Genomic DNA, 22,688 nt, shown 5'->3' with positions numbered 1-22,688 from the left:
TCAAGATGGTAGAACAAAGGTCTACCATCTGAAACTTTATTTTATTTACATCTAGTGAGTTAGTTTCGCTTTAGTTATATAATCCCTCTATCTTTATTTTGGAATTCTTGAAGGGAGCTAATAAAAATCAGGTCTGAAAGAATCATCACATGAATCATATATGTGATCATCATCAATGACCTATAAAATATATACATTTAAATTTTGTTAACATCAGTTAAATATCTCTATTTATTTTCCAAAGCTACAAGAGAATATCCTATTTAGGTGTGTGTTTGCCTGTTGGCTAAAGAAACACATTTCAGATATAAGCTTTTGTCCCACACGATCCGCCCACACTCACCCCGGGCAAGGAGAGCAATCCTTTATTCTCAAAAACGTATTTGATTTTTGGCTTATTGTTTCAGACCATGGGATGCAAACCTAGAGTTGACACCTCCATTTATGTCTAAAGTAGTTACAAACAAAACTGTCTGTCAATTTTTAGGCCCCACATTCATAAAGACTGGGAGTGGGTGACAAGGGTTTGATATTATTGCTTTTGTGTTTTCATACCTTCTGTTCTTCTAACCCTCATTTTACATATATTCTCTTCACTTCTGAATACACATCTATGAGTGCCTCTGCCCTTAATTCATTTTTTAAAATCTCTATCTGTATCTCTTTGTGGTTCTTCTTGTATTTTTCTTTTCCTCTGCTTCTTCATCTCTGTTCTCACCTTTCTCTGATTTGAATTTTTCTTAAAAAATAACTAATTCGGGTGAATCAAATGCTTACTGGACACCTACTACATGCAAAGCATCATGCTGGTTCCACTACATGGTATGGCCCCCGTTTGCTCTGTGTGATAAGTATGCAATGGGCATATGATGTATGTGTGTGCGCACATAAGAAAGAAAGGGTGCATTATTGGCAATTTAGGAGAGAAAAAAAGGAAATTTTTAATCCTATGCTTACCCTAAACTTTATGATCAACTCTTCAGAGATGTAAATTCCAGAATAAAAGGCAAGTGCTTCCTGGCTAGGGTAGCTAATATAATGAAGTGTGGAAAAAGCCTTTGGCTCTGAAGTATTTATGGGGCCATCTGGTTAAAATGAAGAGGGAACCAAGTTGGAGATGCACATCTGCATGACACTTACAAGTCATTAGAATTCTGTGAGGGTGGCCAGCATGAACATTCTTGTGCATACCGATGCCATTATAGTCAGGTGTAGAGAACCAAATTCATGCAAGCACAGGCATTAGAATTTAGGGTCATTGACTTACATGTTTGCAACGTAATCTCCAATTTGTGGCTTTTCAATGTATTTTCTCACAGTAATACATAGAGCCTAGACTTACTTACGATATAATAATAATTTCAGAAAATAATTCCATTCATCCTGACCATTTTCACAAGCGTGAAGGTTTAGCTTTAAAGTATTTTGCGTCAAGGTGAGTTGAACCCAGGAGAACGATCAAAAGAGCTCCAGTAGGAAACCGCTCACCGTCAGCAGAGGGAGGATCCGTTTTCCGGGATCTGACTGTGACACTGGAAGACCTGGATAGGTCCGTGCCTGTTCTCCACACCCGCACCTCCACGTAGCCGGCGCTCTCATCCACAGGGTACTCGACGTCGCCGAAGTAGAAGACAGGTTCTGGGAAGAAGGAAACAGTGCCCTGGTGGTTAATTGTTTTCTTCCACATCAAGCCAGACTGATGGAATTCCAGAATAGAGTTAGCTTCCTTTTACTGTCTCCCTTCTATCATATTTTCTCCTTTCAGTAAGATAACGTCCTTTAATCTGTAGATTTATATAGTTTTCAGGTCAAAAGGTCTCTGCTGAAAAGCAAAAATACTTATGGTTAAGTGCTTCGTGGAACATTCTCGTCTTGAGGCTTGAGTTACTTTGTCCCCCATCTGTGGGATTATAAGTGGCTCTAAATGTACTTCCTATTCAGTTTAGCTGGTAAAATAGTCCCCCAAGGAAAACAAAACACACAGGCTGAAATGCAGTAAGTTTGGGCTGACTGCTCATTGTATCGTCACCTGGAGACTATTTGCATGACGACATCTTCTGATCCGTTACATTTGGCCTTAATCCAGCGTCATTGGGTCTATAATAACCACTGCAGAGTTAGTACCTATTGGCATAACTAGACTAAACATATATAATTGCCAGTCCTGAAGACTTTGAGGAGACCCGGACATGACTGTAGGTTACCTGTAGAGTTTTGGGGGTGCCTAATACCAACTGAGGTTCCACTAGAGAAATAAGCTCCTACCAAGGGATTTGTCTTAAACATGTATGAAAATGATGGGACTCAGTCATGAAGGTAGGACACATGCTTTGGAGACTCTGTTTTTCTCTGGTACTGGTGATGAATTGATCTAATCATTGTCACTCTGTCTGACTCCTCCTGTGACGGACAGTTTCCCTGGTGAGACAGCTGCCAAAAGTCACAGGGGTAGCAGTTAGCTGAATAAGGGGGGACACTGAGAGAGAATTTGTGGGCTGACTTATAAAAAACTTACTTTGAAATATTTATAGGCCATAAGAAAGTGCAGAAATAATATAGAGGGTATATTTTTACCCACTGTGAGTTTGTTTTATAACCAAACCTTGACAAAGATAAATTAATTTGAGAATAATAGCCCTTTGACTCGAGACTTTATAGTCATCTCTGTCTGGTTTCACAAGACTCAAAAGGACTGAGTCTCAAAGAGTCATACAGCTCATCAATGTTCTTCAAACACAAGACCCTTAAAGAGACGACCATCATATCTCAGAGCATCTAACTGAATTACTAAACACACAAAAATCAAGCAAAACCCTACAATCATGGCTTACAACCAAAGGCAATCCATTTTGCGCACTGTTTAAATTGAGCATAAATTCTTTATTTTTCTGACCCAAATAAATTACCTTTATTAAAACTAGAAAATTATGTTTTCTTTGTTTTTCCATATGGGGGGCATAATAAGAGGCATGCAGTTCCCCTGAACTCTTGAATAATACAAAACCGACCTTGGAAATTTTGTTTGCCTATTTTGGTTCACGAGGTGATAAATCTGCCCAGGGCATACTCCACCTCCTTCTCATCCTTTCAACTTGGATGGTATTAGGGCAAGTGAGTGTGTGTGTACAGATGAGGGTGTTAGCTTATTAACCTCAGTCAAGGCAGGCCTCAAATACATGCCAATAAATTCCTTACATTTCTCACACCTAAGTAGGGGGCAAAGGTGAAGACAGAACTCTGAAAATGCTTATTCTGACCAGATGGCCAAACCAGGCACATCTGTATGTTTTTTCAAAGGCTTTTAACATTATTATGGAGGCTTGATCATTGGCATCCAACGTGATCTCTCTCTTCACACTGCTGGCAAACTGTATCATTGTACAAGTTAAGTTTCTGAGTTATGGGAGAGAGCCATGAAGTGCGGTGAGGGGGAGAATCTATATAACAGCACCTCCTATCTTCCGATTTCCCTCCTCCTCACAGATATATATAGAAGTGGGACAGATTAAATCACGTAAGGGAATATGACTGTTAAACACCGAATGGGCTACATATCAGAGACAAACTGATGCAAAACATGTGTGTGTTTAGACTCATTTTGTCAACAGTGTGTCAGGAATTTTTATGTTATAGTTTAATGGGTAGTTCATATAAGGAAAAATTTAAAAAGTCCTATGTACTACTCTGAAAATTATGTCAGTCAGCATGAAGAGTAATGATAATAGTTACTATATTATAACATGAACTATGTGTCTGACATATATGCTTTATAGGCCTGTGTGGTTGTGGTTGTGTGTGTGTGATGTGTGTGGCAGAGAAGGGGAGAAAGAGAGAGAAAAAGAGAGAGAGATGAGAGGGTCTGGCACATGTGACAATGCAATAAATAATATGATTTATGTGAATTGATACAAACAGTATTATCATAATTGCTTATTGGATGGTATGTTGTTACCTCCAGCAGAAAGAAAGAGGGGAAATGGAAAAAAGTTTTAATCCTAAACCTCTCAATTTTACTACAGCAACCAAGAGAAGCATCGGAAAAGATATTTCCTTAAAATTAATTTGTTGAAAATCGGTAGATTTATGTGATTTTTCTCCCTCCTACGCTTCACTGATGACAACTAGAAAATCGATCTGTTAATCAGTTGTAATCATTACGGCGAATGTATAGAGTGATTAATATAAGCTTAAAACACACTTCAACCGTTTTTATAAGAAACAATTCTTGTTAACTGCCTAGTTTCTTAGGATATGAAATAAAAATAAGTGGCTAGACATGAGTACCTCTCTATCTTTTCAGTGTAGTTGAATGAGAACTGAAAAGAATCATTATTATCATTTCAATTTCTCAAAACCTTGTCAAAAATCTCTACAACTTTAATATTGTTTATAACTGTTACCATTTGGACAGAATCTCATGTAATATAAATGAGTTAAAAATCCTTCAAGCAGTGAATTGAGTTACAATCACTGAAGATAAATGGCAAGATGTTCCTGGAACATTTTAATGTGTAGGTAATAAGCAAGTAAAAGGAAGCAAAGGGTAAATACACCAAGACTGCCAACAGCTGAAGGATACCTATACAGAATCCAGAAGAATGGCTTGTTCTGGGAAATTACTCTAATTTATGAGCAAGATTTTCACTCCCCTTTCTTCGGCAACATGTTTGCTTGTTTTTGTCTAGGAGCTTGGCTTCTCTTTAAATTTCACTGCAGACCTTTACCTATTAGTTTTGTAGAGACCCACATTACAACTTTAAGTGCTTTAGAAAAAGCCTATTTATTCTGTAATCAGATCTCAAATAGGCACTGGGCTGTATAAGTTCATAGTCTTAATGAAGAACACAGTAGGTGGCTGATATTATGACCTGGAATGAGAGAAGAATCTAATAAAGTCATGTATCCTACAGCCTGCACCACAGAATACCATAAAATAGTTATTCCTCATCACTCCGGGACCCATTAATGATACTCTGGAATCCATGTTTATTCCCTCTGCAGAGGAAAGATAAGTTATACCCAAATAGTGTGTGTCTGAGCAGTGCAGTGCAAGGGAGCTTTTAATTTAGCCTAGTGAAACTTACAAGGGAAGCCACCCTATTCTCTGTATTCTTTGTGGTGTTACTCTTTTAAGTAGAGGGCACAGATGAAGCTATTGACTACAGAAAAGTCTATGTTAGCTCATTAAAAAATAACACGCTTGTAAAGAATTTACACGCTTAAAAAAAGGAACACACTTTTCCGGGGGGGGGGTACTTTCACCACAAACAGCAGGGATAGGATCCTGTCTGTTTCTTACAAATGTGGTTGATGAGGCTTGGCAAGCCAGATAAGACACCCACAACCAGGACAAAGGGAAAATAACTTACGTTTTTCCCCAGAGGGAAAAAGTAAACTTTTTTTTTGCTAAGTCTATGGTGTCTAGATTGATGCTTACAATTACATTGTGTCTCATGAGATGAAAGAAATAGGTGCCAGTAGTATTTGCTATCTGGAGCCAAATCTTATTTACTCACGCGTATAAGGACCATCAGTCAAGGAAGCTTTGTAGTTCTAACTAACACGTTTACTTAGAAAGGAACAAAAATGCAAGCTTTCATGCTGTCTTTTGGTTTAGTGCTGAAAATAATACGAAGAAACCTCCCTGAATTATTTCCAACTCAGGTCTCTGTTCTGAGCTCTGGACCTTGATAGCTAGCTGCCTCCTCAGCCCCGTGTGCCTCACAGCAAACTTCTTTCAAAGAAAGTCAGGAGAGTCACCTCCACTGCCTGCTCCTGGTTTCTCTTGGGCTCAAGGGCCACTTTCCTAGATTTGGCCAGCACACTTGCTGGGGGGGTAATCCCACCCCCACACACACCCACTTAACCAGGCTCTTAACCAAAAAGTTCATCCCTCAAAGAAAATTTCATCATGGTAATCCAGCTACAGAAAACCTGTCAGTGTTCCTCACCGTTCATAGATTGTTCGCCAACTCCTTAACATGGTTTACAAGACATTGGAGCCTCTGGTCTCAAGTTTACCTTTAGATCTCATTTTAGGCCCCCTTCTGCTCAATAGTCTAGGGTCTTGAATGTCTTAAAAGTGTTGCTTCCAGGCTTTGCTGTAGCACCCCCTTGGTTTTGCACACTTCTTTCCTCCTCCTCATGGGGGTAACCCCTGCTCCTTCCAGACTTCTGCTTAGAAGTAAGTTACTTGTGCTGGGAAGCACTCTGTCTTCCCCATCAAAGGCCCCACTCTCTCCACTGGTGGGGTCTCCAAGTTTTCTGAGGGGAAGAATTAAGCCTCTTTCATTCACTCTACTTAATGTAATGAATGCTTGGCAGTAGGTGCTCAATCAACATTTGTAGAGTGAAGGAACATCAATAAAATAGGATTTTTTTTTTCAGAACAAATGAATAAATACATCTTTGTGGTGGGTGAGTTAGAAGACTACACTCTTGGGACACCTGGGTGGCTCAGTTGGTTAAGTGTCCGACTTTTGATTTCGGCTCAGGTCAGGATCTCAAGGTCGTGGGACTGAACCCTACATTGGGCTCTGAGCTCAGAGGGGAGTCTACTTGAGATTCTTTCTCTCTCCCTCTGCCCCCCTCCCCCAACCTGGTCTGTCCCTCTCTCAAATAAATAAATAAATCTTCAAAGAAGAGTACATTCTTAGCATCAGGTAGTGGGAGTAAAGAAGCCTCTGAAGAAGGAGCAAGTGGTCATCCTTGTAGTAAAAGGACTTCGTAGGGCTGCCTTTTGGATCTGGAGGAAGTCCAAGGAGAAAGGGAACTGAATCACAGTGAACTCAAAGAAAGAAGGTTCTTTCTCTTTTTTAATCCTTTGCCTCCAGGGGATTCCAAGTTGGATGTGCATCGGAATCAACCAAGATCAGGGGCGCCTGGGTGGCTCAGTCTTTAACTCTGCCTTGGGCTCAGGTTGTGATCCCAGGGTTCTGGGATCGAGTCCCACATCAGGCTCCCTGCTCATTGGGGAAGCTGCTTCTCCCTCTGCCGCTCTCCCTGCTTGTACTCTCTCTCAAATAAATAAATAAAATCTTAAAAAGAAAACAAAAAAAAAGAATCACCCAAGATTTAAAAACTGATTGGATGCTAGGCCTCACCTCCAGTTTATGGAATTAGAATTTCCAGGGGGCGCTCCAGGCACCACTGTTTTTTGTTTTAATGAAAAAAATATGTATTTTTAAATTTTTATTGTTATGTTAATCACCATACATTACATCATTAGTTTTTGATGTACTGTTCCATGATTTATTGTTTCTGTATAACACCCAGTGCTCCACGCAGAACGTGCCCTCTTTAATACCCATCACCAGGCTAACCCATCCCCCCATCCCCTCCCCTCTAGAAGCCTCAGTTTGTTTTTCAGAGTCCATTGTCTCTCATGGTTCCTCTCCCCTCCGACTTACTCCCCTTCATTCTTCCCCTCCTGCTATCTTCTTCTTTAATGAAAAATATTTTTTATAGTAGTTTTCAGTTCACAGCAAAATTGAGCAGAAGGAAAAGAGATTTCCCATATACTCCTGGCCCCCTCCCACACTGCACCAGTGTTTTTTTTTTTTTTTTTAAGATTTTTATTTATTTGACAGAGAGAGACACAGCGAGAGAGGGAACACAAGCAGGGGGAACGGCAGACAGAGGGAGAAGCAGGCTCCCCGCTGAGCAGGGAGCCTGATGCGGGGCTCGATCACAGGCCCCTGGGATCATGACCTGAGCCGAAGGCAGACACTTAACGACTGAGCCACCCAGGCACCCTGCACCAGTGTTTTTAAAAGCCCTTACAGGTTTCAGCAATCTGTGTGTTTTAGCTCATTTCCGTGTCCTTAGCAAAAAATGACTACTTGTTGGATATCACACTAATTGTTTTGATTCAGTATCTTCATCCTCACCATCACCTTATGAGGTATGTACTATATTAATCTTGTTTTCACAGAGAAGGAAACTAAGGATTAAGGAGGTTAAGAGACTTGTCCAAAGTCACACATGAGGGAAACGATGGACACCCAGACAAAGCCCGAGCCCTTAACTGAACTAACTAACGTTAACTAAGGCACGAGAGGAGTCATAATACAAAAGGTTTTCAAGCACCAGGTGACAAATGGAAGTGCTGAATCACTATATTGTACACCTGAAACTAATGTAACATTGATGTCTGCTTAAAGGCAGTTTTGTGATTTTCTGTCTTACATTCTCTAATCTAGCAGCAATGATAGATTAAAAATTAAAGGTAATATGCCATTTCTTGGTAGCTTTGATGATTTTCCCCTTTATTGTTAATATACTTGATAAGGAAAGGAAGAGCTATGCTCCAAACAAGGTAAACATCTCTGTGAACTAAAAAGGTAAGACCATCATAGTGATGAGTGGAGCCAATGGTTGTGCTCATCTCTGAAGTCTGAAGACGGGCTGTAACTCAACATCTGAGTCACAGAAACCAAATGAAAACATAATTCAAAAGTGAGGGCAAAATATAGATATTTCTAGGCAACAAAGATAAAGAGGTTTTTAGTCATCTATAGACGCACACTGAGAAACTGCTAAAAGCACAGAAAAAATACATAAATTCAAAGGGAAGAACTGTATATACAAGAACCAATAAAATATGCTGGTAAATCCAACTAACTATTAACTACAGACATAAATAAGAATCATAGTTGATATTTTTCAGTAGCATTATTAACTAAAGTCCAAGTATGATTTAAAGCAAAATCATTAATAAAAAGGAACTCTCTATATAAAGAGTTCACCAAGTTTATGTAATAATCCTGAATTTGTATTGAAATATATAAAGCAAAAATTGACAAGATTACAGGAAAATATTGATTAATCTACAATTATAGTGGGGTTTTTTAATTGTACAATTCTCAGAAAATGATAGATGAGTCAGAACAATTTGTAGAAATACAAGAAAAATTGCAACATAATCTTTGCCTAATGTATGTATGAGTCTGTGCTCCCCAAAACAAAAGATTAGTATCCAAAATAAATTAAACCTCCCATGAATCTATTAAAAATGTCTTTTTTTTTTTTTTTGGAGTTAAGAGAGTGAGAGAGAGTGTGCATGCAAGCAGGGAGGGAGAGGAAGAGAGAGAATCTTAAGCAGGCTCCATGCCCTGCGCAGAGCCTGACGTGGGCTCGATCTCATGACCTGAATTGAAATAAACAGTTGGACACTTAGAACTGACTGAGCCACCCAGGCATCCCTATAGCAAAAATTCTAAAGCAAATGGAAATATTGCAGTTATATAAACATTCAAGTCTCAGAAGAGGAAACTTCCATTGTTGTATGTAAATAACCTTAAAACGATACATTATTTAATACTCATGCAAACTCAAAAAAATAATACTCACAAAATTTAATACGCACAAAACCTACATAGTTCAACAGGATGAGAAAACAGACATTGTCAGATGCTGCTGGTGGGAGTGCAAATAGATTATCCAGCATGACCCATCAATCCTACCTTTTGGTAAATATCCTACAGAAGTTCTGCACATGTATACTTAGAAACATTTACAAGTATGTTTAATGCAACATTATTTATACTTACAAAACAAGGATAAAACCCAAATCTTCATGAGTAAGAGAATGTATAATTAAAACTCATCTAAATGTAATGACTAAGTTGTATACCTGAAACTAATGTAACATTGTGTGTCAACCATACTAAAACAAAACAAAACTAAACTAAAAACAAAAAGCCACACTCATCTAAATGCATCAAAATAACAGATCTTGGAAACACTATGTTAATTAAAAAAAAAAAAGCAAGTTGCAATAGACACATAACCATTTCATGACCATTGCAGCTTTGGGGGACTATGGTAGTTGAATAATACCAGAGAGGACTTCCATTTCATGAAAAGTGTTTAATTCCTTTAAAAGATCTGAAGCAACTATGAAAAATGGTAACCATTAGTTTTAGATGGAGTGCATGTTATCCTGTATTATTTTTTACATTTTTGTAATAAAAAAAGTTTACATGATAGTTATAGAATGATGTGCATAAGGTAATTCATGTTATCAAAAGGTATGTATATATTGTCTTAAGATTTTATTTATTTATTTGAGAGACAGGGAGAGAGAGAGAGCACAAGCCGGGGGGTGGGGGCAGAGGGAAAGGGAGAAGCAGACTCTCCACTGAGCAGGGAGCTTGATGTGGGACTCGATCCCAGGACCCGGGGATCATGACCTGAGCTGAAGGCAGATGCTTAACCAACTGAGCCACCCAGGTGCCCTATATTGTTAATGCACAGAAAAACAGAACAGAATATATGTCAAGCTGCTAACTGGTTATTCCCTAGGGATGGCATTATGAGGAAATCTGACCTCCTTTGCTACACATTTCTAGCATACATTAATTACATACATACACTTAACTTTTTTTTCAAGTAGCATGTATTATTTTGTAAATAAGAAAAACCAGGGGGGAAAATATGATGAACTTTCTCCTATAAATAACATCTTCAAAAAATTAGTTTTAAATAATTTTGACTGGGCCTTTCCTTACTTTTCTTTCAAGAAATACTTTAAATACATAAACATACATTCTTAAGAATGACCTCATAGCTAGGCTTTAAAAAGCATTTTCAAAATTCTTGTTGGAAAATAAAGTTCAAATGTGTATTTAAGGGGAAAGCTTAGGAGTATGTATCAGTTTAAAGGCATGTTTTGACATTTCTTTTTCTTGCCAACTATAATTTTCTCAGAGAGCATAAAGAAAAGTCAGTACATGTCTAGAATGCTGATAATTTAAGGACTGAATCTTCCCAAGATTTCAGCTGAGAATATATGGTGAGCTTTTCTCCAAAAGGATAACGTTATCAGAGATTTTACTGTCAATCTAGCTTCACTCCAAAACTCTGATTTTGTCTTTTCCAGGGTCTATATAAGTTTAAAATAAAGTTTAAATGTTATGCTCATCAGAATTTTCCACCATCTAATAGCATTTGAAAGTCTTCCAGAATGTTCTTTATTCAACAAATACTGTTAAGCATCCTGCCTTCTAGGAGTGCGTTGTGGGTTTTTTTGTGTAACTTTTAATTTTTGTTTCTATCCTAAATGATTATCGCATAAACAGAGGAGAAGAAAAAACTGGTCATGACCCACTAATGGATTTCTCAACCCAATGGGATGCAATTTACAATTTCCTAAACATTACTCTTTATTTATGGCAAGGTTTCTCAAAGATGGTCACTTATCTGTATTGCAAGTCCCTGAGGCGTTTTTAAAAATGTAAATTCCTGGGGTCTCACATCAAATCAACAAAATCAAAATCTCAAAAGATTTACTGTCTCAGGTGAAGAGCCTGCACACTGGAGTCTGAGAATCGTGGCGGGGGGTGGCACGGGGGCACAGGGACTGCACCAGGTGCTATGGTGCAGAGGTTTTCCATGGGTTGTAGTGTGCTGAAGGCAGCAGGACGGCATCCCGAACAAGAAAAATGCTCTGTATTCAGGCTGAGCAGGTTTTGACAGCAGTGAAAAGGAAGGACATCTCTAAAGGATTAGAAGCAGCCAAGTCCTGAGCATGTGCAGTGTGGCTCAACTATATGGAGTTCTTGAGAGCGCAAAGATGAAGGCTGAAGTTGAGGTTACAACGAGTGGTGGCTGTGTGCGTTCTTGTATTCGATGCCAAGCACTATGGATAATGGGCAGTCATCGATTGTTTTTAAGCGAAAAGTGACACAATCAGGACTTGCTTTGCAAAAAGGGGACCCAGGATGATAAGAGGAAGGGCGAGATTAGAGGCTAGAAAAGGGTTACGGAACTACAATGGATGGAAGTGTTGGTGAGGTTTAAGATAGGGCCTGAAGGCGGGAAAATTGAGAATTCAGCTTCAAGAAGAGTCTCAAAAATAGAGTGGCAATGCTTTGTGATCAATTAAATGTGGCCAGCAATAAGAAGTGGATGAGTAGGGGGTATCCAGCTTTGTCAATGGGGCAGCTTTTTAACTGTAAAGGGCATCCATGTTGTCAATCGTAGTTGCTTTCACCAACCGATTGCTCTGCTCCGTAATCCTTCTCCCTGCTTTCATTTGCTATCTTTCTCAAGACTCTTGGATGATATGTTTCTTCAAAAACGATACGCGAGCATGCTGTATTTACATCTGTGGATCCTTCCTTTAGGGCAGATGAAGATTCCCAATTATTTGTGGTTAAGAAGCCAGAGGAGAGCATCCTCTAATTTTCACAGAGATAATATATTTAATTAAACCTAAAGGTACAAGTGCTTGGCTCGTCACAGGATCTCAATAAACATGAATCATTATTTTCATTATATTTTACAGATATTTTCTATTCATAGGTATATTGTCCCATCTAAAACCAAAAGTAATGATAAATATTAGACAATTACATGACAGGTATGTGAGAAAGGATATTTACTTACAGCACCTGTGTGATAGAAAAAGATGTTACAGCCACTCTGTGGAATACTATGTAGCCACTAAAAAGAATAAACAGGGTTTATGTGTGCTGGTATAAAAAGCTTTTCATGATATGCTGCTCTGTGAAACGAACATAGCATGAGGTAATATGTATAATATGATCATGTAGGAATAACAAATACTTATTTTCAGTGCGTCTGAGCTGTTCTAATACATGTATCTCATTTAAACCTCCTGACTACCCTTTGAAGTAGGTACTATTACCATCTCCACTTTACTGATGATGACTGCTAATCAAGTTCAGACATTTAAGATCAATAGCCAGTACATGAAAGGAAATCAGACCCTCTGCTTCTAGAATATGTGCTGGTTGCCACTTCACTATAGCAGTAATTACCTCTAATCAAAGTGATTGGATACATGTGTGCATCTAAGTGTGTATATAAAAAATCCACACATCGCACTCAAGTGACCTCAAAGAAGAGGTGTGGGTTTGGTGAGAGACATAACCAGACACTCCCCATTTAGCTGATGTACTTCTTTTTCGTATTCATGTAATACTTTTGTAATAAAAAGACTAATACTAAACGAGGGTTAACCTGCATAACATACCTCCTTTAAACATAGCTGCAAAATATTAAAGAAAAAAAGATTAATCAGAGAACAAAAAGTCTGTCCTCTCCTGTTAAAATCTTTAAGACATTTTTTTACTCTTAACAGTTTCTGGCATCTTTACCGACTTGCTGTGGTATTTCACAGTGTTGTGGATGAGTACACTCTCGAGGGAACTGAGCTCTTACTTCACCTTCAAAGAAACCATTATCTCTGAGTCCCAAGGCCCTGCAAAATTTGTCTTTCCTTTCTTCTATATACCCTACTCCCCATTGACAGCTGCCAAGCCAGTCCTGCCCCCAACACTGCTCACACTGCATGCGACACAGTATATTCAAATGACTCATGCACTCATTCGTGTCCTTCATTAGATCTTCCCAAAGGCAGAAACCGTGTATTGTTCATCTGTAAACTCGAAGGAGAAGCACGCAGCCCGGCATAGGAGGGGGTCATCAAAAAATGCGTGGAGACATAAGCGAGGAGGATTAACTGCTTCCAGAGTTTCTTATCCAAAGTAATCATTTTGGCTCCGAAGCTCCTCTTGTGAGGGAGAATACACCAATTAATATTATAGTTACTGTCACAGTAATATAACAAAATAATTGCCACATTTACTGAGTGTCTGCCTCTGCCAGTCACATGAGAATGCCTAGAATCGTATTTCTTCTTTCTCTGAACACAATTAAATACCTGGAGAGGTGAACATTTTTAGAGTATTTTCTTTAAAGATGTGTAATGAGAGTCTCCTTGAGTGACAACAGAGGAACACAATAGTCTATGTAAGAGAAAACTAGAATATTAGGCTCATTATTCTTCAGTTGTGATGATAAATTTCTTCATCAAAAAAATATATATATATCATCATAGGAGGGGAAGAAAATGAGGTATCACTTTAGGCTCAAACTCCCCATACCTTTAAAACTGTTACTGCTCCAAAAACCACCGATCAGAAGGCAAATGTGTACATTTTTATTCCTACTGACTAACGTGAACTTTACAAGCAAGATTTCAGAATCAATGGAGACTCTGACATCAGGGTGATTTATGTGGGAATCCCAACAGCTGAACGAAGAAAGATTATGACCAACATAATGTCAAACACAATCTGTGTGAGGTCTCAGGAATAAAAGCATGTGGTTGACACTTGAAAAATAAATAATCTTGACCACAGACTACTCAACAGTTGACACTTGGAACATGCCCGCAGGCGGCAAAGGAAGGGACTCCAGAATAAATAGCCAAAACGACTCCATTTCAAGCTGAGAGGAATGTGCTCCTTTATCGTAAGAATCCTTCCTTGTTCCTCCTTGTGAGTGCTGCACAGTAGAAGCTTTGCCTTTGCTCCATCACTTCTGGTGTAGTACATGAAAGGGGTCCCAAGAGTCTTCCATCCTTTTGTGTTTGGGTGGGGGAAAAACGCACAACTGTTCCACAGGCCATGGGTGCTAGTCTCTTTTTAGGCACTTCTGAAATGCCTGACATTGGCAAAGTCAGCCTCTTTGGTTCTTGGCTTTCTGGTCTACAATATGGGGATAATCCAGTTGGGTCTGTGTGAAGTCGTATCACCAAGCTTTCAGGTCTGTGCACATTCTTCTTGCCCTTCTTGGAGACTGGTGTTTTCCTTGTCAATATGATACTAGTTGGCAGCGTTTTCTCTCATTTAACATTCACGTAACCTGTTCATGCTCACTTCCTGCATTCTTTATTGAAGAGAAAATAGTTGCTTCCTCTCAAGGAAAAATAGTTAGAAGACCACTCTTGTCTCAGAAATGGTTTGCAAACTAAGGATAAACCCTAAACCAAGATGATAAAAATGTAGACATTATGATTTTTCATATGACTTCTTACATTCAGATAAAATGTACTCAGTAACATACAGGACCTCCTAAGATAGCACCTTGTTTAATCATTCGAACTTGTGTTTTGTTTTAATTTATAGAGAATCAAAAACTAATTTTTTAAAGAAGTAAAATTAAAAAATAAAGCCATAGGGGCGCCTGGGTGGCTCAGTTGGTTGAGCGTCCAACTCTTGATTTCAGCTCAGGTCATGATCTCAGGGTGATGAGATTGAGCCCTGCGTCGGGCTATGTGCTCAGTGGTGAGTCTGCTTAGGATTCTCTCTTTCCCTCTCCCTCTGCCCCTGCCCCTGCTTGTGCACACACACACACACTCTCTCAAAAATAAAATAAAATAAAGCCATATCACCTCCTAGGGTGTCTCTCCATACATCTTGAGTTGGGATTCAGGAACAGTTGTGGCTGAGATGTGTGATCTTAGTGGTTAAAGGGTAGCTCAGAAAGGAGGTCAGTAATGGAATTGGGCAGCTAAATAAATGGCTTATATAGGGAAACTTAAAAGCTAATTCAAGACCGTTAGTGTTCAGATAAATATAGTGTCACTAAGAAGCTGCTGAGCATCTATAATCTAACAGCTGAATAGAGACTGGAGTGGACAGAGTTGTCCAGGGGGCAATGGCAATGCCTCTTTTCAACCCTTAGGTGGGAAACCAACATTGGTTGGTTGAGAAGGACCTCAAAAATTCAAGTGAGCTAAAAGGTACCCATTTTGTTCTTAAAATGTACACATTTTGTTCTTGTTTTAGCATTTTGTAAAGACATGAAATGTTTTTTTTATTTTTGATAAACAGAGCTCTATTCTGTTTTGCCTTTTTTTCATATTAGAAAAAAATAGTAAGTAGCCCTGGTCAGCCTGCTATCTCTAGGCATTCATCCATTTATTTATCACATATTTATCGAACACCTATTACAGGCTAAGCACCATGATCCATGCTGGCCATACCAATGGAGACACAGCCCTTCTCTTTGAAGAGTTTCTGGTCCAGTAGTTGAAACAGAAAGTAAATACCCTATTGCACTGTTGTCTTGACAATAATAATGCTAACTAAACATACTGGTGTTCTAAGTACTTTACATACATTAACTTATTTATTCTTCATGACAGCCTTATGAGATAGGTGTTATCATGAGGAAACTGGGTCTTTTTTTAAAAAGATTTTATTAATTTATTTGACAGAGAGAGAGATAGCGAGAGCAGGAACACAAGCAGGAGGAGCAGAGGGAGAGGGAGAAGCAGGCTTCCCGCGGAGCAGGGAGCCCAATGTGGGGCTCCATCCCAGGACCCTGGCATCATGCCCTGAGCCGAAGGCAGATGCTTAATGACTGAGCCACCCAGGCGCCCCAGAAACTGGGTCTTGACAGGTGATGTATCTCCTAAGACAGAGCCAGGATTAGACACCAGGCAGTATGGCTTCCCAGGCATATAGTCTCCACACATGAAGCAATTCTAATTGCTTGAATTGTGCTACCTGATCTTGCTAATTATTGATGTTATAAATTGTATCTATCTCCTTGTTCATTCTTCCCAATTTAAGATTATCATAAATAATCTTTCCCTCAATACTACCACACCTTCGTTCACAGCCACAAACATCACTATTTGATCTGAAAGATTTTCCTTTCTTCCTTTCCCTTGCATAATAACTTTAAAAGACTATCCATTATCTTTAACTTTTTCAGCTCCCATTAACGTTGAAACTTATTGGTCATTGGCTTCATCTTCCAAAGCATCTGGAAACCCTCTCTCCAAGTTGACTGGTGCCCTCTTCTTTGCTAAATCCAACTGCATACTGCGAACCTGTGTTCTTTTCTCTCCCCGCAGAATGTAATGCTGTAGACCATACCTGTCTTCCTGAATCTCTTTATCCTTTTCCTTCTGTAATACCACTCTCCTCTGGTTATTCTCTCATCTCTCCCCTGTCCCTTAATTGTGGGTGTTTCCTTTTATAGGACAAAATAAGAAAATGGCCATTAAATGCTCAGCACATTACCTGCACATTGTAAGTGCCACGTGGTGCCTGTAAATCATTAATCTTATTAGCAGCTGGATTTTGTAGCACTGACACTAGACAGGAAAGCATGAGGAGGTGGAGTGGGAGGATGTCCCCAGCAGAAGCAGCAACACAGAGCTTCACACATCTGGGGACTGCATAGCACTTGGCATGTTTGGGACGCTGCCCGGGGTGAGGAGGTGGGGGAAGGAGAAAAACAAAGAAATGGCCAGGTCACACAGGACCTTGGGTGCCAAGCTAAGGGGCCTAGAAGTTGTCATGTGAGAGGTATAGTTTTTTTTTTTTTTTTTTTTTTGAGAGAGAGAGCGAGCGAGCCTGTGCATGCACATGAGTGGGGGAGACGGCAGAGCAAGAAGGAGAGAGAATCTTAAGAAGGCTCTGCACTGGGTGTGGGGCTCCATCTCACGACCCTGAGATCATGACCTGAGCAGAAATCAAGAGTCAGATGCTTAACCGACTGAGCCACTGGCGCCTCAAGGTGTGCTCAGTTTTAAGAAGTGTAGGGCCGTGATAAAATGAGTGTTTAGGGGGTGTGGAGGATGGATAGGCTGGGGGTGGGCAAACTGGAAGCAGGGAGACTAGTTAACAGCAGCTGGGCAAAGTATGAAGCTGGCTGGAAGAGGTGGTGGCAGTTCCGACGGCAAAGAGAGCAAGGATATAGTATTCAAAGATGTAAGAGAGGCAGGGGCGCCTGGGTGGCTCAGTCGTTAAGCATCTTCCTTCAGCTCAGGTCATGATCCCAGGGTCCTGGGATCCAGCCCCGCATCGGGCTCCCTGCTCCATGGGAAGCCTGCTTCTCCCTCTCCCACTCCCCCTGCTTGCGTTCCCTCTCTTGCTGTGTCTCTCTCTGTCAAATAAATAAAATCTTAAAAAAAAAGAGGTCTTCATCTAAAAAAAAAAAGATATAAAAGAGGCAGAATTAGGGATTTGGGGTGGGGAGTGAGAGAAAGGAGTCTAGCACTGGTAGAATTGCTTACCAAGATTAGGAATACAGGAGAAAAGCCAGGTTAGAGCAAGAACCACCTGTCCTACTTTGTTTTGTGTTTTCCCAATTTGCTTTGATTTCTTTCAGAAGTCAAGTCACTAGACCCATGATAACATACTTTCCCTTTACTGTTTAAAAAGAAAAAGAAGATCCATACATAAGTAAATTATTGGGTTTTCCATAATTGTAACACAAGGGTTTGATGGAGCTTCCCTCTACACAGAAATGTCAAGGGATGCAGTGTTTTGAACAAAGTAATGAAGCTCTCCTCAGAGACTTAATCAAACATCTCCTGCTGGTAGTTTATTTGTCCCCTCAGTACACTGAACTGGATCCATTTACACTGGTATTTAGACATACTGACATTTTAAAGAACTTCAAAAGATGCATTCTGGACCAGTGTCAGTTAAAACATGCTAGTTAGATTCGGTAGGAAGACAGAGATCCTCTGGAAAGTGCGTTTAAAATTGTGTCTCTTTCAACCCTGATGCATAGTGTAGATAGTATTTCATCAGTTCACTGAGCTGTACACCATGCACCCTCGGCCTACAAGGTGTAAAGCTCACACCTATACTATTTATAATCGTATCTTGTATGTATAGGATACCCCCTTGCAGCAGTGAGAATGCGAAGAACCCTTCTGGCTATGGCTTTTTCAAGCTCTCCCTGGCAATGAGTGTGCTCTTGAAAATCACCCCTCTAAATAGGTGTGATTCTAGAAGACGACGAGGAAGGAGAAGAAGGAGGAGGTGGAGGAGGAGAAAAGAATGAGCTTCTTGTTGGCATTTTGAGCACAGAGCTTTGCGTTGTGGTGTACTTCCTGGGAGTGTGACACAGACTGTTTGTGAAACACCCTCACAGAAATTGAAGCTGAGATATATCGCAACCCGGGTAGGTGTAAAAAGAGAGCTCTTTTTCTCTCACAATGCCTGTATTCTGACTATTCCGACTTTTTAAAAAAGTACTAGCTAATAAAGCTCTACCAACCATTTAATTTCTTTTCACAGGACTGTGTTTAAACTCGGCAACTGGTGATCTGGACTGTGACTTGGCCCATTCCGAACTGTGCAGTTGTCTTCACAATTGAGAGACTGTCACAGCTTAAGGAGACATGTGACAATGCACATCAATTTGTGAGCTGCCAACTCGCGTGACTCAGTCTTCGCAGTTCTTTGTGTGGAGGAGACTTGGCCTTTCTGGAACTGAGGCCACACTGGATGCTCCTTTGAAAACTTCCATTACATGGGGAGCCTGGTCTTACTGTTTGCCTTGTTGAATCTGTTTGCCCCTGTAGATTGGCCCCATCTTGTTCACTGCTGTGTCTTCAGTGCTTTGGAGAGTGCCCAGCGCTTAGTAAGGTGTAATAAATATGTGAAGTGAGGACAGGACAAATTTTAAGTGCTTCAAATGGCCTAAAGAAAAGAGGTATTTTTAGTTTTACTACATTTTATATTCCCAATATAGATTATTATTGTGATTATTTGATATAATAATGATATAGGTCACTAGTTTTATCAAATGATATTACCCATATTCTTTACCGGGCAATCTTGTATCTCTTTAGGTCAGTAGTAATAAGGTTCTCTATAGCATTTAAAGGAAGATTTAAGGCCAATTACAAGAAAGGTATGTATAGGATTTATAGGAATAATGGGAGAAAAAAGATCCAAATGTCTGCTTCAGTAAGACAGAATGAAGACCTGTTGCTTAGGGAATTCATAAAACCCATCTGAATCCTGTGAAAGGTAACATGTATCCATAGAGAGAAAGGAACGTGCACAGAGGACCTGGCCACCCAGTAGGGAGCCCTAATTCCAGGAGAACTGCTTCTGGGTGCTGGGAGGTTTTATAAAGAAGCAAACGAACAAGAGTCACATTTCTACACTGACCAACAAACCGGTAGATCAACAGTGTCAGAAAATAGTACACATATTCCAAATTTTTTTCCTTACTTTTTCCTTCTAATACCATAAAAGGAGATGCTGTTGTCCACTTAATAATGAAATTTATGAAGAGCATGTTTTCCACAACAGACCACAGGTACATACACCTTGTCTGGACTTAGTCAATGAATCATCATGCCTGTGTAAGTTCTTTGTATTTCACAGACTCTGGCCTCTCCTTACATCATGGGACGTGAGGGTCACAGCTTTGAAGTTCCTACTTCAGCTGAGTTGTAGCTTTGGGCTTATCGGCATTTTCTTTGTGTGTTACGATTTCAACAAGAGGAGGCACTAGACCTCTGTTTCTGGAGAATAATTTGCAATTTCTGATGCTAACAATTGCATTTATTAAGAGATCTTTTCTAATTACTCAACCTCTTATGTTTTTATTGTTTTTACTGTAATACTTTTAATAATTTTAACCTCACAAAAATCTGTAAGTCGAGTATGTGAGAAGTCACTTCTCAGATTTATGTGATTTTTAGCACTAAAATGGAATTCGTCTGTGACTGAGATCTCGAGGTTTCTACAAAGGTTTAGTGATCTACTTCCAGGGTTTTAGTGATAATAAATCAGCAATACAGATCCTTTGATGTCTACAAGATGGTATTACATGGCCAGTGCCCACTCTCCTGTGTGGAAAAGATGAGAGTCAGGCATTTAGTGTTACCATGAACAAGACAAAACAAACATGAGACGGCATTCACCCATAAGGATTTGACAAGAGAGCCCAAACCTTATCCTTCCAGAAGTGGGCAGATTGCTAAATGATGGGGAAAAATCAATGCTGCTCCTCGTCCAGTTAAAGTACCAGAAGGTACTACTATGCTTTCCTAATGATCCTCGGAATTCAAACTGGTAAAAGGTGAACCTGAATGGTTTATGTACAGAGTTCACGCCTAAAGCCTATAACTGTCAGCAATTTAATTATTCCAGGATTCTCGGGTGCTATATGCATATAAAAGTATATAGCTTGTTTCATCTTGTCAAGTTCTCTATTAGGATACCTCCTACTATCTTTGAGTAGAACAGCGTAGAATCAATCAGAAGCCAGCCTAGTGGTTAGTTCCATGGTCACTCTGGTCTTCCTAGCTCAATGCTTACCAGCTATGTGACCCTGAACAAGTTACCTAACCACTCACAAATGAGGACACTGAGGCATCATAAAACCTTGCCCGTAGTTTGTGTGTCCTTGCGTGAAACAACATAATTCAAGGAAAAGGCTTAGCACACCGAAGATGCTCATGTCAGTGATTATTATTTTATGACATATTTGATTATCTATGAAGCCCTAAGAAAGAAAGACAGGAGTTAATTTCATCTTGTCAACAGTATGGTCCTACTCAGTATCACAATCTTAACATCTTACAACCACCCTAGCCAATGACATGCCTGCAAACTTACACCCCATGAATGTGAGGGTTTATTTCTGGGTTGACTGGCCCTGCGTCCTGGCTCCGGTTCCCTGTGCTCACTTTGTTGGGGGCCACAAGGTCATTCTTCAGTGTAAACTATATAAAATGGTTAGCTGGTCTTCTAAAGAGCTCTGGAGCCTCTGTCTCTTCTGGTGGCGGTGGTGAATGCTTTCATGCGTCTAGCAGGAGAGATTCAGGTGGCTGCTTGCCAAGAGTGCATGCGCAGAGTGGAACAAAGCTCTCCGTGCCTTTCCCGCGGCGAGCAGTGCACCGTGTCAACAGTTTTCAGGAGGCGAAGGGAGTTCACAGAAGCAGAGCGGCAAGGTCCTTTAGAGCTCCTGACCGTAACCGGTTGAGTCAAATGTACTCCTATTGCTAAGGAATTGCCTTCGGACTCGAAGTAGGAACACAAGCAGCGGGAGTGGGAGAGGGAGAAGCAGGCTTCCCACGGAGCAGGGAGCCCAAGTGGGACTCGATCCCAGGACCCTGGGATCACGACCCGAGCTGTAGTCAGACGCTTAATGACTAAGCCACCCAGGCGCCCCTCGTTTGCCTTATTTTAATACGTGCCCTTGTATTTCAGCTACTGTGGAGTGGCTCCCTGTTTACAGCTAGCCTGCTGGGCGCTGGGGCCAGCCAGGTTCACAATTAGGCAGACAGGACCAGGAATAGGGACCCTGAGCGTCCTCCCAAAGGTCAAACCTGGGAAGTCTCAGTTCTCTGGACCCTCCTACTCAGATTTAGTGACTGACCCCCCTCATTCACATTCACAAATGCTCTTTTTCTTACCTTCTCCCACTCATGAGTTTCTTAATAATGAATTAAGCCTCTAATTTTGCACCCCCCTCCTGAAACCATTATAATTTCAAAAAATAGTACGAAGTAACTTTTTACCATAAAATGGCTTAAATTTAACTGAGAAATTGTATAAGATGAGGGAACTAAACCACACTATTTTAATGTTAGTTTTTTTTTTTTTTAAGATTTATTTATTTTAGAGGGGAGGAGGGGCAGAAAGAGAGAATCTTCAAGCAGACTCCCTGTGAATGTGGAGCCAGATACAGGGCTCGATCTCACAACCCTGTGATCATAACCTGAGCTGAAACCAAGAGTTGGACGCTTAACCAAATTGAGCCACCCAGATGCCCCGATGTTAAGTTATTTTAAAAAGAGGCAACATTTAAAACCAGTTAAAATGGCCTAAAAGTGTACTTATTGTTTGGCAACTCCAATAATGTGCTTTGTTTTGCATATTCCCACAATTTTCTTGCTATGTAACAAGTGATACTTAATGATTTATTTGCAATTAACAGCCCCCAAGTCTGTATATTAATATTTAGTAGATAAATATTCTAGTAACCTTTATTCTACTTTACACACTTAACTTACTGAAATATATTGGAAATTGTACTGCATAGTGATTTACCGTTTTACCTTCTCCTCTCTTTCTTGTGAATCCTACTGATTTCAATTGTCA

At 40.0% G+C, this 22,688-nt stretch overlaps 1 protein-coding gene across 1 annotated transcript in view; it reads right to left on the bottom strand.

Annotated features, from left to right (window-relative positions):
* The window catches only part of FREM2 (FRAS1 related extracellular matrix 2), a 155,388-nt gene that overhangs the window by 32,947 nt on the left and 99,753 nt on the right, over positions 1-22,688 (bottom strand). The window contains exon 7 of the mRNA XM_028107332.2: positions 1,489-1,638. Coding sequence (XP_027963133.2) covers positions 1,489-1,638 — 150 coding nt within the window. The remainder of the gene's footprint in view (positions 1-1,488; positions 1,639-22,688) is intronic.

This window comes from Eumetopias jubatus, unplaced genomic scaffold, assembly GCF_037043125.1.
Source record: "Eumetopias jubatus isolate StellerSeaLion01/CBP00866 unplaced genomic scaffold, mEumJub1_p1.0 scaffold_3, whole genome shotgun sequence".
NCBI lineage: Eukaryota > Metazoa > Chordata > Mammalia > Carnivora > Otariidae > Eumetopias > Eumetopias jubatus.
This window is presented reverse-complemented; position numbering and strand designations above follow the sequence as displayed.